Source organism: Urocitellus parryii, chromosome 11 (genome assembly GCF_045843805.1).
Source record: "Urocitellus parryii isolate mUroPar1 chromosome 11, mUroPar1.hap1, whole genome shotgun sequence".
NCBI classification, from domain to species: domain Eukaryota; kingdom Metazoa; phylum Chordata; class Mammalia; order Rodentia; family Sciuridae; genus Urocitellus; species Urocitellus parryii.
In genome coordinates, this window is record NC_135541.1 from 120,146,965 (window position 1) to 120,164,913 (window position 17,949).

The 17,949-nt window shown below is 55.8% G+C and overlaps 2 protein-coding genes across 10 annotated transcripts in view; one reads left to right on the forward strand and one right to left on the reverse strand.

Moving 5' to 3' along the window:
- The window catches only part of Arhgef11 (Rho guanine nucleotide exchange factor 11), a 113,518-nt gene extending 108,650 nt beyond the window's left edge, over positions 1 to 4,868 (forward strand). For all 9 annotated transcript variants that reach the window (XM_077791044.1, XM_077791045.1, XM_077791047.1 and 6 more), the window contains 6 exons: positions 112 to 315; positions 608 to 970; positions 1,915 to 2,010; positions 2,833 to 3,080; positions 3,265 to 3,454; positions 3,942 to 4,868. In XM_077791044.1, the coding sequence (XP_077647170.1) occupies positions 112 to 315; positions 608 to 970; positions 1,915 to 2,010; positions 2,833 to 3,080; positions 3,265 to 3,454; positions 3,942 to 3,994 (1,154 nt within the window). In that variant the 3' untranslated portion in view covers positions 3,995 to 4,868. The remainder of the gene's footprint in view (positions 1 to 111; positions 316 to 607; positions 971 to 1,914; positions 2,011 to 2,832; positions 3,081 to 3,264; positions 3,455 to 3,941) is intronic.
- Positions 4,869 to 6,707: 1,839 nt separating this feature from the next.
- Positions 6,708 to 17,858, reverse strand: Lrrc71 (leucine rich repeat containing 71). Its single transcript, XM_026404905.2, has 15 exons — positions 17,699 to 17,858; positions 14,356 to 14,505; positions 13,941 to 14,069; positions 13,779 to 13,854; positions 13,498 to 13,575; positions 10,954 to 11,022; positions 10,619 to 10,778; positions 10,462 to 10,545; positions 10,287 to 10,376; positions 9,471 to 9,620; positions 9,211 to 9,304; positions 8,756 to 8,844; positions 7,542 to 7,653; positions 7,087 to 7,205; positions 6,708 to 6,824 (listed from the first exon to the last, which is right to left on the reverse strand). The coding sequence occupies exons 1-15, from the start codon at positions 17,856 to 17,858 to the stop codon at positions 6,708 to 6,710; spliced, it is 1,677 nt and encodes a 558-aa protein (XP_026260690.1).
- Between the last annotated feature and the right edge of the window lie 91 nt (positions 17,859 to 17,949).

Below are 17,949 nucleotides of genomic sequence, written 5' to 3' on the forward strand. Positions count from 1 at the left end.
GAACCTATCAGTCAGTGTGCCCAGCCCTTTGGAGCCACAGCTGGCTGTGGGCTCACCCCATCTTTTCCCTCTCTTTTACTCTGCCTGACATCACCCTCTCGTCCAAAACAGGCACTGGATCCCAGCAGAGAGTCCAGGGGAAGGAGCCTAGGCCACCAGAGGATCCCGAGCAGGAGAGCAGTACAGAGGAAGAGGAGCCGGGTGCCATGCCTCACCTTCCTGCCTCCCTGGATGGAAGGAAAAGGGACCCCATCCAGCTGTCCCTCCCAGGCCCTCTGTTCATAGAAGGACTTGCTGATTCAGCCTTGGAAGATGGTGAGTGCCTTAGGACCCTGCTGCGATCAGCTCCTGGGTCCCCAAATAGCATGGCCCATGTGAACTTCACTCTCCACCTGCTCAGGGCCCTACACACTCACTCCACCTGGTTGTGCTTGAGGAGAGAGAGGCAGAGACATTGGCTGGTTGGCTGGAACCCGCCAGCTTCCCCTGCCGCTGTGCTGGTGGGAGCAGGGGGAGCGGCAGTGCTGCACCTGCTCTGCACCTGCCCCCACTGCTGGTGTGCGTGCGTGGCCCTGCCTGGGGAGCCATCACCCTGTTTTCCCTCCAGTGGAGAACCTGCGGCGCCTGATCCTGTGGAGCCTGCTGCCAGGACACACTGTGGACACTCCAGCTGTTGGGGAGCCCGAAGATGACCTGACGCCTACCCCTTCTGTCATCAGCATCACCTCTCACCCCTGGGACCCAGGCTCCCCAGGACAGGCTCCTGCTGGGCATGATGGAGACAATACCCAGCTTCCGGGGCCAGAAGGGGCCCAGGCAGAGCAAAAAGACACAGCGCTCTGTTCTCTGGCACACCTGCCCCCAAGGACCAGAAACTCTGGCATCTGGGAGTCTCCTGAGCTGGATAGGAGTCCACCTGAAGAGGCTCCAGGCACAGAGGCAGCAGGAAGTTACAAAGTTGTAAGAAAAGGTAAAATACGTGAGTGGGTCCATGGGAGACAGGCAACCCCCTTTTGCTGGGGAAGTGGCAAGTCTCACGCAGCTGCTTCCTTTCCCTGTTGTTCCCTGGGTACTGTGTGATCAGAAGCTGGTATGGGTCCAGGGGGAAGGACAGAGAGGATATGAAGTCCCTGGAGTCGGACAGCTCAGGTCCAAAGCACTAGCTCTGCCATTTAATGTCTGCATGACCTCAGACAAAATGCCAATCATCTCTGAACTCTGTTCTGTAATCTGTGAGGACATTTCGTACTGCCTGGCACCAGTCAACTACCAATAAAGTTCCCGTTCTTCACCCACCTTCCACTCCTAAGGAAGGATAATGAGCCTTCTTCCCAAGAGCCTTAGACTCGGGAAGACAAGGGCAGATGTTTTTGCAGCCAGCCACTCACTCCAGATAGCGGTGGTGAGAACAGCTAGGAGTAGAGGGACTTCAAGACAAGCTGGGAAGACCTCGGAGAGCAAGGGGCTGTGGCCAAGTAAATAAGGTGGTGGGGAGGGCGGCCCATGGACGGCTGTGGGACGAGGCTAGCTGCAGGGGGCTGAGGCCAGGTCTGGGAGGTCAAGGCGAGACAGCCAGCGGCCAGAAAGAGGAGGCTGAACTGGGACATGTGGCAGGAAGACAAGTGAGGTCTGTCACCCACAGGGCCTCCTGCCCCCTCCATGCCCACTCCACCTCCTGCTCCTGCCTCTCCTGGGTTTCTGGGAACTGACCTTCCTTCTTCCTCTTGGTGAAGTGGTGGAAAGTCCTCCGCAGCCTCCTGGGACGGGTTGTGGGTGATCTTGTGTTCACTTTGTTCTTCCCCTTTCTTGTTTTCTGCCACCCCCACTTCTTCCCTCTCCTCCTGCTCTCCCTTCCCTGTTCTTGTGTTTTGGTCTTTCCTGTCTCTGGTGGTGGTGGTGGTGGTGGCGGTGCAGCTGAGGTGGCAGGCAGCAAGGTTGTCCCTGCACTACCAGAGAGTGGCCAGTCCAAGCCTGAGCCACCCGAAGTGGAAGGCGCATCACAGGCTACGGGTAATCAATCACCTTCTCCTTGAGCCACAGCCAGGCCAGGCTGGAGCAGGGGACTGTGGGCAGAGCTGGACCTTGGGTATCAGACCCCACCCAACACACGCTGCCCTACACACTCACTCGACTGTCTGGAATGGGCAGATAGCAGCGTGTGGGCTCCGAAACAAGGAATAGATCCCACACCATCAAGTCTCTCAGAAACCACTCGCCCAGAGGTGTCCAGCCCCCTTTCAGACCTTGGGCTTGACACCTAGACTTTTGAGATACGAGGCAGGAAGTCTGAGTGCCCAGGGCCCTGGCACTCCAAACAGCCCCACCCAGCCCCCACATGCCACTGTGGGAACAGGCTACTCAGCCTCCCAGGTTCTTCAGTGCTTACCCATCCTGCTGCCTTCAGGGACCCTCTGCCCTCTTCCTCTGGCTGCCTCTGACCTCGGATGGGTCGAGGTGCCCACGTGGTGAGGTACGGGACAGGGGCAGTGTTGAAGTTCATCCCCAGAGCTTAAGCTGAGACAGGGTGAAAAAGATCCCTGCCTGCTCCCCTTCAAAAGAATCTAAAACCACCATCTTCCCCTTCCCTTCAAGAGGGGATGGGAGCTCTTCGCGTTTTCCAAAAGAAATTGTGGCCTTGCCCCTCTCCCTTTAGTTCACCACTGAGCTCCTTCTCCTGGCATGTGGCCAGCCTGAGCAAAATCACCATCCAGAGAGGGGTTTTACAGGCAGTGTGGGGGCCACGTTCTGCCTGTCGGCATGGGAAACGGAGCGGGAGGGTGGCTTAGATGTGTCTGTGTGCCTCCTAATCTCTTTCTCTTGCTGTGGGAACAGGGAACTGTTTTTATGTCAGCATGCCAGCAGGACCCCTGGACTCCAGCACTGACTCTTCGGGGGTGCCCACAAGCCCCTCCCAGCCTGATCGCCACCCTGGCCTGCAGACACAGCCTCAGCCCCAGGTGCAGGGAAGCAGTGGAGACCAAAGACGCTCTAGCCGCTCTCCCCCTAGCCTGGCCCTCAGGGACGTGGGCAGGATCTTCCGCACCATTGAGCAGCTCACCCACAAGCTCAACAGGCTCAAGGTGAGGGACGCCTTCCCTAGGAATGAGGTCTGTGTCTTCCTGGCCTCAGTCCACCCAGCCACATCCTTAAATCACAGTCCCATCCCCAGGGCCCAGCCTGGATTAGACAGTGTGACACCTTCTTCCCCCAGCAGCCTTATGAGTAGAAGGACTCTAGCAGATCTTGCCCCTGAAACTCTTCCAGGACATGGAACTGGCCCACAGAGAGCTGCTGAAGTCCCTGGGAGGAGAGTCATCTGGTGGCACCACACCTGTGGGCAGTTTCCACACAGAGGCAGCCAGGTGGACAGACAGCTCCCTCTCACCTCCAGCCAAGGAAGCCCTGGCCTCCGACTCCCAGAACAGCCACGAACCAGGGTCCTGCCCTGAGGATGGTGAGTGAAGCCAGTTCCTGCCTCGGATCTACCATGAGGGAGGGGCCCAGCAGCTCAGGAGGAAATGGCCAGGGAGTGGGAGAGGTGTTTGCAGGGGTCCTGTTCCCCCTTGAGTGTAACCCACTCATCCCCTCAGTTTCAGAAAGGGCTTTTTTTAGAGAGGCCCACAGAAGTTCCCCTAAAGGTGGGAACCAGAACTGAAGCCTCGTGCTCTCATCAGATGGTTCAGAACCGAGCAGGTGGGCCAGAGAGACGTCCCAACTCAAGAAAGCCAAGCCCCGACGGCCTGACCTAGAGGCTTTGGGCGTGGCAAAGTGGGGCTCGGTAGATACCCCTGTTCAGGCCGGACAAGAAGCCAAGACTGTGGAGAAGAGAGCTTTGTCATGGTGGAGGGCCCAGAAGGGTGAACCTGAGGAAGCAGGTGGGCAAAGCACAGAGGTGGGCACCTCAGGCCTGGCCAGCTCCTCACCCTCACCATCCCCTACAGGCTTTGACGCCCCACTGGACGATAGCACCACAGACACATCACCTGGACTGTAGCCCTCCAGCCTCCTGTGGAAAAGGCCATCAAGGAACCAGATCAGCCGAGGCCAGGGGGGGGGGGGGTGCTGCATGTTGCTTGGTCTGCTCAGAACGGAGTCAAGTTCCAGTGTCTTTTCCCTCCCTTTAGCCCACCCCTCCGAGGCCTTTGTCTCCTGAGCATGCTGACCGCTTCTGAAAGACCCCCGCTCAGAGTATGGGTGAGAGGAGGGGAGGAGGCTGCTGTATGAATGCACTTTCTCCCTCCCCTCTCCACAGGCCCCCCAGTGAGCAGGGCGCCTACCCCTCCTCTTTGTCACTTTGGTTTCTTATAAATATGTATGTATTGTATGTGCATCTTTGCTATTGTAAATAACTTGACCTTGTTGTTTCTGTCCCTGGAGGGCTGGAGGTGGTTATAGAGGGACTGCTAAGGGAAGGGGGGCTTCACTGGCATCTCTGGTCAGCAACCAGGGTCAGGGCTGAAAGCAGAGCTAAACCAGACCACACGCCACTGTCCCCCAAGGACAAGAAGGTCTCCCGGCTCCAGCCCCACTTAGCTCCAGAGCCCCTCCTCCAGCCTGGTGCTGAGCTCCCCCTGCTTCCTACAGCTCATCCCCAGCCTCCCTCTGTAGAAAACCCTGTAGCAGGTACGGAGCTGAAAACGGACCCCAGGAGAAGGGCTGGGGATTTGAATACTGGAGACCCTGAATTAATCCAGGACCATCCCAGGGGCCACTGCAGCACTGGCCCATGTCCTCACTCCACATCCCACTGAATAGAATATACACACTGTGCTAGGTGTATATATACATATATATATATATATAAATATATATATATAAATATATATATAATATATAAAATATAGATATGGAAATGACTGTTTTGCTGTTAAGATAATGTATACTCTTATTTTCTTCCTTTCATGGTTAAGATTTTTTTTTTTAAGAAAAGTTAAATATTCTTCAATTGTGGTGTGTGTGATTCTTCGAACTACTACCCTAAAAGGCTCCCTTGAGGCTGGCCAGGAATGCGGGGAGGGAACTGAGGCAGCCCCCCTCGCCCTGAAACCTCCACATCCAGGCCTTACCATGTTTTCTCCCGGAGCTGCAGATGCCTGCTCCCTGAACAGAGGCTGGGCAAAGTAAGTTATAGTTCCTGCACACACAAAAACGCAAAAACCTGGGGCTGGGTTGTGGCTCAGTGGTACCGCACTCAGCTGGCACGTGTGGGGCCCTGGGTTCCATCCTCAGCACCACATAAACAGTAAATACAGGTACTGTGTCCATCTACTAATTGGGAAAAAAAAAAAAAGTGCAAAAACATGCTAAACTCAGCTGGGCACTGTGGCACGTGCCTGTGATCCCAGCAACTCCGGAGGCTGAAGCAGGAGGATCACAAGTTCAAGACCAGCCCGGGCAACTCATACCCTGTCTCAGTGGTAGAGCACCCCTGCTTTCATCTCCCAGTACCAAAAACAATCACAGCTCAGTTTACACATACAAAGGTGCAGGGGACCCCAGGGACCCAGTGAGCCACCCTCATTCAACAGCAGGAATCTCATCTCAGGCCTGGCCAGCTCCCCCCACCTCCCATCGACAGCCACGTCACCAGGACTAACCATCACTAACAATAAAGTGTGGAGATAAAGATAAGGGCTGAAAGAGGTCCTTGAACTTCAGAGGCCTTGGGCAGGGGTAAAGAGAAGCTGGCCTGGCCGATCAGCATCGCGTATGGTAAGGTGCTCTGTGTGGGAGTTCAAAGAAATGGCAGGTTATTCCTGGAGACAGGCAGTGGGGGCCAACAGAGCAAGAGGGATGCAGGCGCTCGCAGGGCCCTGTGAAAGCCAAGGCCACACACCAGGTGGGACGGCAATTGAGGGTGAGTAGAGGCAAAGTAGTGAGGGATGTGGAGCAGGTGCAGGCTGCTCAGGTGAGGCAGGCGTGTGACCTCTGTACCTTCTCGGGAGGCTCCCCAGAAGCCAGTCCTGTGCTCTGGGCACATTTATTCTCAGTGGAGGTGGCACTCCAGGACAAGGTTGGCCCATGCCAGGACCCCCACAGCTGCCTGGTGTCTCTGGTTTCAGTTGCTGACTACCGTGTTTAGTGCCCAACCTTCACTGTGTAGGTGTTGATATACTTAGCAATCTCTCCCAGGTGGCTTGTCCAAGACTTCGCACTTTCTTAAACTGGGCCCTGGCCTCTTCCAAACCAAACACGGAGCCGGTCAGGTAGGAAAAGCAGGAGGGAGTATGCTAGGGGCCTGGCCTGTTCAGTTCCTCCCCGCCTGTCTGCTCCTCCCTCTCCCACGGATGACGTCCGTCACCAAGCCTAAGTCCTTGCCTCCGACACCAGAGGCTGAATGCAGCTCCTAGCAAAGCACATCTCTTCTGGGAACGCTGGAGAGAGAGCGGGCTGCCTGGGCAAAACCTAGCCCCCAGGAGCCAGAGGAGGGACTCCCTGGCTGCCTGATGTCAGAGGGACTGAGATATCCCCAGCAGAACTGCAGACTCATTCAAACCATTACTCTTCTGCCATCTCTGGCCTTGTAATATGAACAGACTCTCCGAGTTCAAGTATTCTGAGTATTTCTAGAACAAAGTTGACAATGTCAAAGAAAAGTACAGCAGTAGACTTTGTTATTGGGCCCAGGTCTCCCCTGGAGAGGTCAGTCCACACAGGGCCAGGAGGTGCTTCTGTGGCCGAGGCTCGGGGAAGACTGCGGAACAGGGCTAGGTAGGGAAAGCCACGACCTCCTCCTCCCTGATCTTGGTCTTGATGGGGTCTCTCGGCAGCATCAGCTCCTGGATCGTAGTATACGTGGGACACTGTGGGTCAAAGCAGTTTTTCTAGGAGAGGAAAAGGGAGAGTGACAGCTGACAAGAATGAAAATTAGTCCTCTGGGACTAGTTAATTCTCAGAACTGGGGGTGTCGCCCAGTGGTAAAGGAGCCCTGGGTTCAATCCCCTGTACCAAAGCGCAGCAGGGAGGGTCAGAAGTTATGTTGTGATTTAAAAAAAAAAAAATGGGGACTGCAGATCTTCCTTGGATCAGGAATCAGGAGGGAGAAGCTGCCTGCAACAATGGCACAAGACAGGGACAGGGACTTACCGCCAGAGACAGCCACAGCAGCCCCACTGGGCCCTTGGACATGCTCTTGGACTTGAACTGCACCTGGTACTGCACTGTGGCCAGGAAGGCCTCCAGCCCCACCTCTGTGATGCGGTTTCCTGGTGGAAAGTACAGACTGTGCCTCTTACACCACCCGCCTCCACAGCCCGGCTCCTCCACTGTTCATCCCCAGACTCACCCTAAGACCACCTTTCCCTGAGCCCAGCCCCCCCTTATTCCTTGTCTGAATTCCCTCCACCCTTTGCACCCCCTTCCCTCCATCTGCCTCTCAATATCCTCAGCCTCCTCCCTGACCCAGCACTTCCTCTCCCTCCCTGGCCCATGCGAGACTCGATGCCCAACTGTGGGAGAACCAGGTGCACCCCCAGGGAGCAAGCACAGGTACCCAGGCAGCCAACCCCACAGCATGGGGCAGGGGAGGTCGGCAAACATACGGAGGAGGTTGAGGTGCAAAAGGACCTTGTTCCCAGGCATGAAAACCTTCCCATCCCGGTGCTCGACGGGCTCCAGGAGAGGGTTGATCATCTCAGTAGTTTCAGCAACCAGCTGCTAAAGTAGATACTAATTGCAGCAGAGGAGAGGGGAGCTGGTCAACAGGCCATTCATTCATTCATTCAACATATATGTTTTGAGGGCTGGGAATGTAGCTCAGTTGGTAGAGTGCTGGCTTCACATGCACAAGGCCCTGGGTTCAATCCCCAGCACCACAAAAAAGTCCAGGCTCTGTCCTTGGTGCTGGGGACACAAAGATAAATATATCCTCCAGAAGCTTTATAGTGTTGGGAGCCAGAGAGTGAAATTGGAATGCAGTAGAGCAGAGCAATTAACACAGGTAAGCTTGGAGTGCCATGGGAGCCAAGAGGTGGGGCATTTAGACCAGTCTCGGGGGCCAGGAACAGCCTCCTACAAGAGGTGGCTGGTGAGCTGACGCGTGAAGGTATATAACACCTGGTGAGGAACAGGGCCAGCCCAAGACTCCGCAGAAACCAAAGTCTCACTACCTCTTCTGTAAGAGCTTGTCTTGGTGCCAGGGAAGAATCCTAAAGGTGACCCGGTCCTTCCCTGCCTAGACAGTATAGAGCGGTGTTGAGGGAGTCTGAGGAAGAGACCCTCAGGCAGCTGACAGAAGAACTGGGAGGTGCTAACTCGGCAGCCCATGATGATCCTGAAGCAGGGAGCAGGCTGATCCAAGTTGAGAGGGAAGACCCAGGGGCAAAGCAGAGAGGGTCTGGAGGAGGAGCCCGTGCGGAGGTGGGGCGGGGCAGTGTCATGACTGGAAAGTGCCCTGGGAGCTGCTGAGAGGGCCAGAGAGAACACATTTTGCTCCTTCCGCAAGCGTGCAAGCTGATGGTGGGGGTGGTGATGGTGAGCGGGTGGCCTTTAGGGAGGCAGCCTCCGTTGGGAGGACAGATCCAAGGTGTGGACTACTATCAGACAAGGAAAGGTGGGGGGTGCCCAAGTTGGGAGGAGAGGGGAAGCGCTGAGCCCGTTATTCCCAGAGAGCAGGCCCATGGTGGAAAGGGGGAGAAGAGGACCACGTCTGAAGAGAAAGTGGCTGTTGCCACAGTACGGGGCTGAACACCCCGTTCCTGGAGGAGCTGGGGGCGGAAGCCCGGGAAAGCCCAACCCCACCTCTCCTGCAGCTCACCTCGGACTCCAGAAGAATGCTGCGCTTCTCCTTGCTCCCCAGCTTGGTCCCTTTCCCCTTGCTTTGCTTCTGCTCAGGGATGGTGACCTCTGGGCCAGAGAAGGAGCGAGGCTGCACAAAGCAGATCCCAGATACCACCCGCTCCCCAGAGGGTGGAACAAGTGAGGCCCCCTATCAGAACTTTGGGTGCAATCATGACAGCCGGAAGGGGCCCCTGAGGTGGGTAGAGTCCTTTGCTGAGGACAGGTCCTCAAAGGTCCAGCCCCAAAGAAATGAGCTGTCATGATGTCTGGGCCATGGAGCCCCCCACATCACCCTGCTGTGAGAAGGAAAAGGAGAGTGGGAGAGAGGCAAGACCAAGTCCTGGCAGACACCTCCAGGCCAAGAAGTGCCCTCGCATCCAGCCCAGCGCGCCCTCCCCGCAGGGAAGGGGCCCGAGAGCGTCTCACACTTACTCCCCTTGCCTGACTTGGCAGCGTCTTCTTTCTTGGGGGCTCCTTGTGTGGGCGACTGTCCAGACCCTGACTTCTCCTCCTTCTTGACCACTTCCTGGAGAGGAGGAGAGGAGAAAGTCCCATCTCCCAGGGAGACGGACAGCAGGTGTGCTGCAACTTGAAAGGCCCCCCTGGGCCTTCTCCCTCCCACCCCTCTGAACAGCACCCACATCCTGCCCTGTCCCCCCCAACACCCGGCCGCCTGTCCCCGACACACCTACCCCTGGCTTCTCCTTCTTCTTGCTCAGGCCCTTCGGGGCTTTCATTGCCTGCATCTTTTCTGACTTGTCCATCAACGCAACAGAGGTCATCCCCAGCGCCTGGGCCTTGTCACGTTCTGATTTGAAGTCCCCATGTCGAGAGGAGGAGGGCTGTGTTGACAAATGGAAAGGGGCAGAGGAAGGCACTGGAGCCCGCGGTCGACAGGGAATGATGAGAAGCCCAAGCCTGGGTAGCACTGGGCAGACAGCACCCCACCCACCGCCCACCTCTCTTCCTAAATGCTGGAAACATTCCCCCGATGTTCTTTCCCCTGGGTTGAGGAGTTTGGGGTGAGAAGAGCAGAGGTATGGGTGGGGATGAGCTGGGGGTCAAGGTAAGGGATCCCATACTGAGGGAGAAACAGAGTCTAGCTTTTCTTGAGCTAAGTGCCAGGCCCGGTTCCAAATGCTTTACATGAATGAGCTCATTTAATGCTCCCAATCCTAGGAGATAGGCACAGTTATTCCCATTTACAGATGTGAAAACAGGCACGGAGGTAAGTAACATGTCCAAGGTCGCAGACTGGTATGTGGCTGAGCTAGATTCAGGTCCCAGACAGTCAATCTAGTATCCTTTCCCATACACTCTGCCCATAGAGAAGTTTGCATTTGGAGCCCTCAGGCAGGGGCCTGGCGAACACTAGTTAGACCTGTGCACCTAGAGCTGAGCTTCGGAGAGAAGGAACCTCACAGTGCAGGGAGGGAGGACAGAGAGCGGAGGTCCTCCCAGCCGGGAAGCGGGCTCTCAGATCGCTCTGGGGCTGGGGGGCTCCTCACCGATCGCGACCGCTCCTGCGTCCCTTTCTCCAGCAGGAGGCGCCGGCGCTCCACCACCTCGGTGTGTGTCAGCTCGAAGGGACGCAGGACCTGGGACGAGGCCGGCACCCTCAGACGCTGGCCTCCGGGAAGATTTGGGTCGGCCTCCCCGGCCTCAACCCACCGAGAACCCCACCTCGGCCAGCTTCAGAGCGCCCTTGTCCTGGATGCGGTTGTGAGCCAGGGACAGCCAGAGCAGCGAGCGGTTCAGCCGGAGCCCCTGCGGAGGCCGAGCGCTGGTGAGCCGCGGCGCCACCCCGCGCCGAGCAGCCCCCGCGCCGCAGCCCACGCACGTCTGCCAGGAAGCCCGCGCCCTGGTCCCCGATGTGGTTGAAGCCCAGGTTGAGCGAGACCAGGGTCCGGTTGCAGCTGTGCAGCGTGGACAGCGCCTGGCCCAGCAGCTGCGCCCCGTGGTCGTCGATGTTGTTGTTCCGCAGAGACAGGTGGGCGATCCTGCAGCAGAGAGGTGCAAACACGGGTGCCAAGGGCGCTCTTGGGAATCAAGACAAAGGAGCAGGGACTGAGGACTCCTGAGGGAGGTGCTGGAAGGACATGGAAAGGTGGGGGCTAAGATGGCTTGGAATGAGGGACAGAAAGTTGGGGGCGTGGATGGGGCAGGGAACCTCACGGGCTGTCGGGCGCCATGAGCTTGTGATATGACTGCTTCGGTAGCGGATTCCCCTCCAGAGACACTTTCCTAAGGTGGGAGAGACCCAAGAACCAGTAGGTGCCATCGAGGCCAGGCAAGAAGGGGGGTGGACAGGAAGTTGGGGTCTCTAGAGAGCAATCAGGAAACAGAGCCAAAGGATGTAATGCTCTCCCCTTTAGTATGACCAGACTCAGTGAATCCCTTAAAAATGCACAGAATATGACAGAAGCGATGGTATGTCACTTCTGAGTTTAGGTGACAACGATTGTGGCTTCTATCTTGGGTCCTCTCTGACACTCTCACCAACTGCTCTCCCATTAGGACGCTCAGCCTCTGGAGAGGCCCAATGAAATCAGTCACACCAAGGAGCTTGAGAGTAGATTGTCTGCCTAGCTCACCTTGAAATGACCACAACCAGTCAACAGCTCCACTGCCACCTCAAGACAGACCTTGAGCCAGAAGCACCCAGGAATCTACACCAAGATGATCTCAGGGACATTGTTAAGATAATAAATTCTTATCATTTTAAGCCACTAAATTGGGGGGTTACTTTGTTACATGACCCCTACACAGGGTAATAGCTTTTCAGAAAACAGAGGTCTTTTTCCTAAGTCACAACAAAAAATTGAATCAATGCTCAGAAATTTCTCCATTTAAGCATTTTCTTCCAGGATCTGTAATTTCCCCCCCTTAGTACTGAACCACATCCCCAGCCCTTAAAAAATAAAATTTTGAGACAGGGTACCCCTAAGTTGCCCAAGTTGGCCTCAAACTTGTGAATCTCTGCCTCGGCCTCTTGATCCACTGGGAGTGTAGACATGCATCACCATGCCTGGCTGTGATCTGTAATTTTTGCTAAGTCTTGTAGGCTCCCTTGTCTTTTCTCATAAACTGATTCATTTTTTTTGTTTTTTTTTTTTTAATATTTATTTTTTAGTTCTTGGCGGACACAACATCTTTGTTGGTATGTGGTGCTGAGGATCGAACCCGGGCCTCACACACGCTGGGCGAGCGCGCTACCGCTGAGCCACATCCCCAGCCCCTCATTTTTTAATATTTATTTTTTAGTTGTAGTTGGACCAATACCTCTATTTCACTTATTTACTTTTATGTGGTGCTGAGGATAGAACCTGGGGTCCCGCACCTGCCAGGCAAGTGCTCTACCTCTGAGACACCACCCAACCCCAAAACTGAATTCATTTTTTAATTATTTTTGTGCTGGCATGAATTATCCTTGCATAATAAATTCCTATGGTTCTTTCTTTGAAGTTAAAGTGTTTCTAGTTCCCATGATGGAATGAAATGTATGTTTCTTTTCTTTTCTTTTCTGTACCCAGAATTGAACTCAGGGATGCTTAACCACTGAGCCACATCCCCAGCCCAGCTGAAATGTGTGTTCACAATGTGCTACACAAAGACTGCTGGGAGCCCCACTGAAGAAGACAGAGTCCAATGGCTGGGGTTGTGGCTCAGTGGTAGAGCACTTGCCTAGCAAGTGGGAGGCACTGGGTTCGATCCTCCGCACCACATAAAAACAAATAAATAAAAGGTACTGTGTCCATCGACAACTAAATATGTGTATGTATAAAATTTTTAAATAAGGGCTGGGGATGTGGCTCAAGCGGTAGCGCGCTCGCCTGGCATGCGTGCGGCCCCGGGTTCAATCCTCAGCACCACATACCAACAAAGATGTTGTGTCCGAGAACTAAAAAATAAATATTAAAAAAATTCTCTCTCTCTCTAAAAAAAAAAAAAAAAAAAATTTTAAATAAAAAAAAAGAAGACATAGTCCATGTCCTCAACAGGAATGTCCATCCCATCCCCAAGAGGAAGTCGTGGCAGCTCTGTGTGTATGTAGCACTGAAGGGAATGTTCTTTGAAGCAAGAAAAGTCAAGGTGCTGTGGAAGCCTTCTGAAGAGGCCAGCAGCAGAGTGAGAGCTCTCCTTTGCACACCAAACCACACCTGGAGTCACACTAGCTCACCACACCCTCACCCCTTGCCACCCCATCCTCACTCCCGCGCCTTCCTGTGCAAGAATGTCCCTTCCTAAAGCCTGGCCTGGCTTGCACCTAGTCCTCCAGGGTTCAGCTCAGTATCACCCTCGAAGGCAGCCTTCCACCTCTTCCTGCCCCTCACTCATAAGGTGGGTGGGCTTCTTCCTGCCACCCCCCACCACCCCTCCCCCTGCACAGTCCCTACACTGCCCTGCAGTATTTATTCCTGAAGACTAATCGTGGGCTAGGGAACAAGAGAGATGGCTTGGAAGGGTAGAGGGTAGCAGGACTGGCAGAAAGGGGGTGAGGCCCAAAGTTTGGGCTGTTTGGATACTGGTGTAGGCTGAAACAGGACTTCTTGTCCGTTGGGAGTTTCCTGATCCAGCACACACTGACAGAGCCCTGCTTTCCCTGGGATGCCACCGAGGCGTACCAGAGCTGGGACTTGCCACTTCTGCACCCAGACTCCCCATCGTGGCCCACCCAGCCAGACTCCCCAGGCGTGGCGGCCTCTCCCCAGTGCTGACCTGAGCGTGGATGAACAGAGAGGCAGGAGGGCGATGAAGGTGGTCAGGGTATTATCGGTCAGCCCCACCTTCCAAAAGCTGAATGGGCAGGAAGAACAGAAACAGCTAGAGGTCACCTGCTGAAACCCCTTCTCACAGTCCTTCCAACCACACCCTTCCTTGCAGTCGTCCTCTCCCAGTTTCCTACAGTCCTCGGGAACTTCAGCAGCCCTCTGCCCTCTCTTCCAAGCCACCAGGAGCCCCAGTCTCCATAGGGCCCCCCAAGTCCCCAGTGCGCTCACTTGATGGCCTGCAGCTGGCTGAGCGAGGGCAGACATTTGGAGAAGATACCCAGAATCCGGTCCTCAACCTTCCAACCTGCGAAGAGAGAGGAGGAAGGTGCCTCGGGGCGGGGCGCGCAGGGACGGGGCGCGCAGGGACCGGGCGCGCAGGGACGGACTCACCGCGGATGTAGATTTCCTTCACCGCTTTGCTGTCGTCCAGCTCCAGCTCCACCTGGATCGTGGGCCGGAAGAACACGTATTTGCTTTCCACGCTGTTGAGGCTGCAGGACGCCGACAGTCGCTGGTCGTCTAGAAGGCAGGGTGAGGAGGGAGGGGACAGCACCAATACCCTCCACGGACCGGCGAGGGTGAAGAGCACCGCTGACCGGGGCGCAGTTTCTCTGGCCAGGCCAGGCTCTGCCGGGACTTGGAAGACGGGCGACGCCCCGCCAGCTCCCCGCCACGCCAAGCCCCTGCCCTGGGCGTGCACAGACACCCACGCCACCTGCGCCCGCGCCTTTCCGCCCCGGTGCGATGGGAGGCTCGGGATGGACGGTAGCCCTGGCAGGCTCCTCTGGGCGCCACCGCCACTCACCTGAGGTGGGTTTTTCTGACATGGAGGCCGAGGCGGTGAAGGTCGGGTGGGGGCGGGGGCGGGTGACAACTTTGGGGAAGTCTGTGTAGCCCAGTCTCGTGCAGAGCTCCGCGAAATCAGTCTCCAGGACCCCCGTGCACTGGTACTCCTCTGCGGAGGGGTAGAGCGCCCGCCCTCAGGCTTCAGTGACCGCGCACCGTCAGAGGGCAGCAGAGAGCCTCGACCCCTCCAGGGACCGCCCCCATGCCCGGGTTCCCACGCCCTCGGGCCTCCGGGTGGCGCCGCTCTGAGACCGCGGTTTTGGTTTGGTTTTTGTATTGAACTGGACCCAGGATCACTGAACCCCTGAGCCACATCCGCAGCCCTGTTTACATATTTAAAGACAGGGTCTCTCTAAGTTGCTTAGGGCCTCGCTAAGTTGCGGTGGTGAACTTGGCAATCCTCCTGCCTCAGCCTCCCGCGCCGCTGTGATTACAGGCGTGCGCCACCGCGCCAGGCCCCAGACACCTTTTATGTGCTGGTTCCTTCCACTCACCCCCTGGGCCAAGGAGCTTCCCTGGGAGAGCGGTGTGCCACCTTCCACAGGGTGTCCACAGCCTAGGCTCCACCCTGTTTCCCTTCCCTGCAGGGACTGCTCTGGACACTACTCACATAAGTCCAGGCTTTATGTGAAATCCTGTCCCCCATCCACTCCCTTATATGTACAAGGAGGTCTAGCAGCGCCGCATGCTTGTTTAACACTGTATAGCATTCCTAGCATTCAGTGCTGTTCTAAAGGCTTTAGACATATTAACACAATCTTGGGTTGCATTAATTCAGATATGTCCACCTTGTCTATTCCGAGGGCTCTGCAAACCTAAGGTGTCTGAGACCCCACGAGATACCTGCTGTTTTCAGTTCTCCCAATGGATAATCCAGGAAGACGTTCTTGGAGATGGAAGAGATGTCCCTACCACAGTGCCACCAACCTGGAGTCCCACAGCAACACCACCTAGGCCAGTAGCAGCAGGTGCTGCTGGAGGGGGTGGAGGGACGCTGAAGAAAGCTGAGGCTGACCTAGAACTTGTCATCCTTCTGCCTCAGCCTGACTAGTGGCTGGGATTAGAGGGGTAAGCCAGGAGCCCACCCTACCTGGGATCCCATCTTTAGAGCTGTTTTTAAAAGTAAGCCCTGTTGTGAAGACCAATGCTGAGAACAGTTGAAAGGAAGTGATGAGAAAGCAAGAGCTCACAGCAAGGGGACAAAAGGGTGTGAAAGGTGTCCTGGAGGGACTCCTATAGCCGAGCAGTAGGTAGCCTGCCCCTAGGGTGTGGAGGGATGGTGTGATGCAGAGAAGTTTGAGGCTCCTGGGTTCAGTGGAGAAGGGGTGAGAGAGACACCTTGTCCGCAGGCACAGGCAATGTCAGCCCAGGTCACCAAGTGCCAAGAGAAGGCATAGGGAGGTGGGGGTGACCCCTCAGACAGCCTCTCTTCATGCCCAGGCTGAATCCTGGGCGGAGGGCACCCTTTGCTTCATTACACACCCCTTTCTCAAGAACAGAGATCGTCAAACTTAAATCTTTTTACAAAGCACCGGGTAGACAGACCGTTAAAACAGCTTCCTGGGTCCCATCCCCAGAGATTCTGATTACATGGGCTCTCCCATAGAATTTCAAGTGACAGGGCTGGGGATGTACCTCAGTAGAAGACAGCTTGCTTGCCTAGCATGTGACAAAACCTTAGGTTTAATCCCTAGCACCCCCCCACCAAAGGAAAAAGATAAAAACCAACCATGCGATGGTAGAAATGCACTTTAGTCAATGGTGATGATGACTCCTCTCCTCCTCCCCTCCCACATCCCTTCTTCATGCTCCATAAGGACTTTGCCTTATAGCTTCTTGAAAAATAGAAGCTATTGGATAGGATTTTCTCTAAACCTATATACCTTCCTATATAAGCCATTGCACCCCTCCCCATTTGAGCCTCACATCTGCCCTCACCAGAGCACAACAGGGTGCGACCGATCGATTGTGGTAACCTGCTTGCTTCTCTACCCAGGGTCCCCATGCCCTCATACCTCTGGGTCAAAGCCGTTCAGGATCCCGCACCAGCTCCTCCTTCTCCACATATGGCTGTGTCCGAGTCCTCTCTTCTAGTTATCCTCCCTCCTTCCTCTCTACTTCTCTCACTTCCCACGGCTTAACCATGCCGAGACATTAGCAGCTCCCAAAGATGCTTCTCCGCCCTGAGCTCTCTTCAGCACTGCAGACCCCTGTGTCCAGCTGCCTCGATGACTTCACCCCTTGGGGGCCCTCCTTGGCATGCCCCTTCCTTCCAGCTGTCCCTTCTCCAAGAGTGGCACCTCCCCTTACCCAGCTCCCAGTCCAGAACCCTGAACGTGTTGCTGTGTTCCTAACTCCCCACCCTATCCAGGCCTTGGCCAAATTATTACTTCCACCCCGAGAAGCCTAACCCATCCACTCCTCTCCACCATTACTGCCTCCCAACTACCCCTGTTCCTGGACCGGGCTGTCTCCTAACCCATCTCCCCGAAGCTCTTCGCTGCCCCTTCTGCTCTATTCTCCATACAGCAGCCGTGTGTGTGTGTGTGTGTGTGTGTGTGTGTGTGTGTGTGTTTAATGTAACCAGGGGATCCTATCCTATCTCCTATCTTGTGTTCCTTTCTGGAATATGCTTCTTCTCCAGCTCTCATACCCCCCTCCCCAACCCCACAACTAGCTCTGAAAAGGAGATGGCACCTGGCAAGGTTAGACCATCAAGGCCTTTCCCAAGTTGTTTTACCTCCATCCCAGGGACAGCAAGTCCTTCTTTTACAGTAAAGCTGTCAAATTGTATCAAGGAGCCTTCCAATAAATTCCCTTTTGTGCTTAATTAGTTGGGGTCGGGGTTCTATCACTTGCAGCAGAAAGAGGACGTGTGAGGAGGGATTTGGGCATCCCCAGGCTGCGCCCGAGGGTCTTGTATCCTCTTCCCGCCCGAGAGGGTCCCAGAGGCACCAGGATGTAGGGGAGGGGTACTGGGGATTGAACCCAGTGGTTCTCTACCACTGGGCTACATCCCCCACTTTCTGTTTTACCAACAACACAACTCTAAGTTGTTAGAGGCTGACCTTGAACTTGCAGTCCTCCAGCCCCAGCCCCCTCCTTCCCGAGTCGCTGCAACTGCAGGGGTGCGCCAGGCTCCTGGCTTACACCATGTTGTTGTTCTTGTCAGATCCCGACCTGGAGTGGGATCTTCAAGACCAGGTTCCGCTGACCACCTCCCGAGCCGAGACTCGGAGCCCAGCGCGGCCAACCCAGCCACGAGTGCAACTTTCAGAGCGCCAGCCCCGCCGCCAGCGTACCGGGGTTTTTGGGTTCCTCCTCGCACACCGGCGGCAGCACGGCCGGCGGCTTCTCCTTGACCGAGCGCTCCCCCTTCTTGGTCGCCGAACCGGACGACTTCTGGGTCCCAGGACGAGGGGTCCTGGGTGAGCCTCCCGGCGCGCTCGGCTCGCTGGACATGCTGGCGCCTCTGCGACCCTCGTCGGGGCGGGAAGAAGATACAAGACCCTGGGGGCGCAGCCTGGGGATGCCTGAATCAGAGGTCTGTTCG

What these genes read in the sequence shown, in the direction of transcription:
- Lrrc71 (XM_026404905.2), bottom strand. Translation starts at nt 17,858, where the DNA reads ATGTCCAGCGAGCCGAGCGCGCCGGGAGGCTCACCCAGGACCCCTCGT. An exon ending in AGCCAGCTGCAGGCCATCAA is followed by an intron (nt 13,576 to 13,778) that starts GTGAGCGCACTG and finishes CTGCCCATTCAG; the next exon opens with CTTTTGGAAGGTGGGGCTGA. An exon ending in AGAAGAAGGAGAAGCCAGGG is followed by an intron (nt 9,305 to 9,470) that starts GTAGGTGTGTCG and finishes CCTCCTCTCCAG; the next exon opens with GAAGTGGTCAAGAAGGAGGA.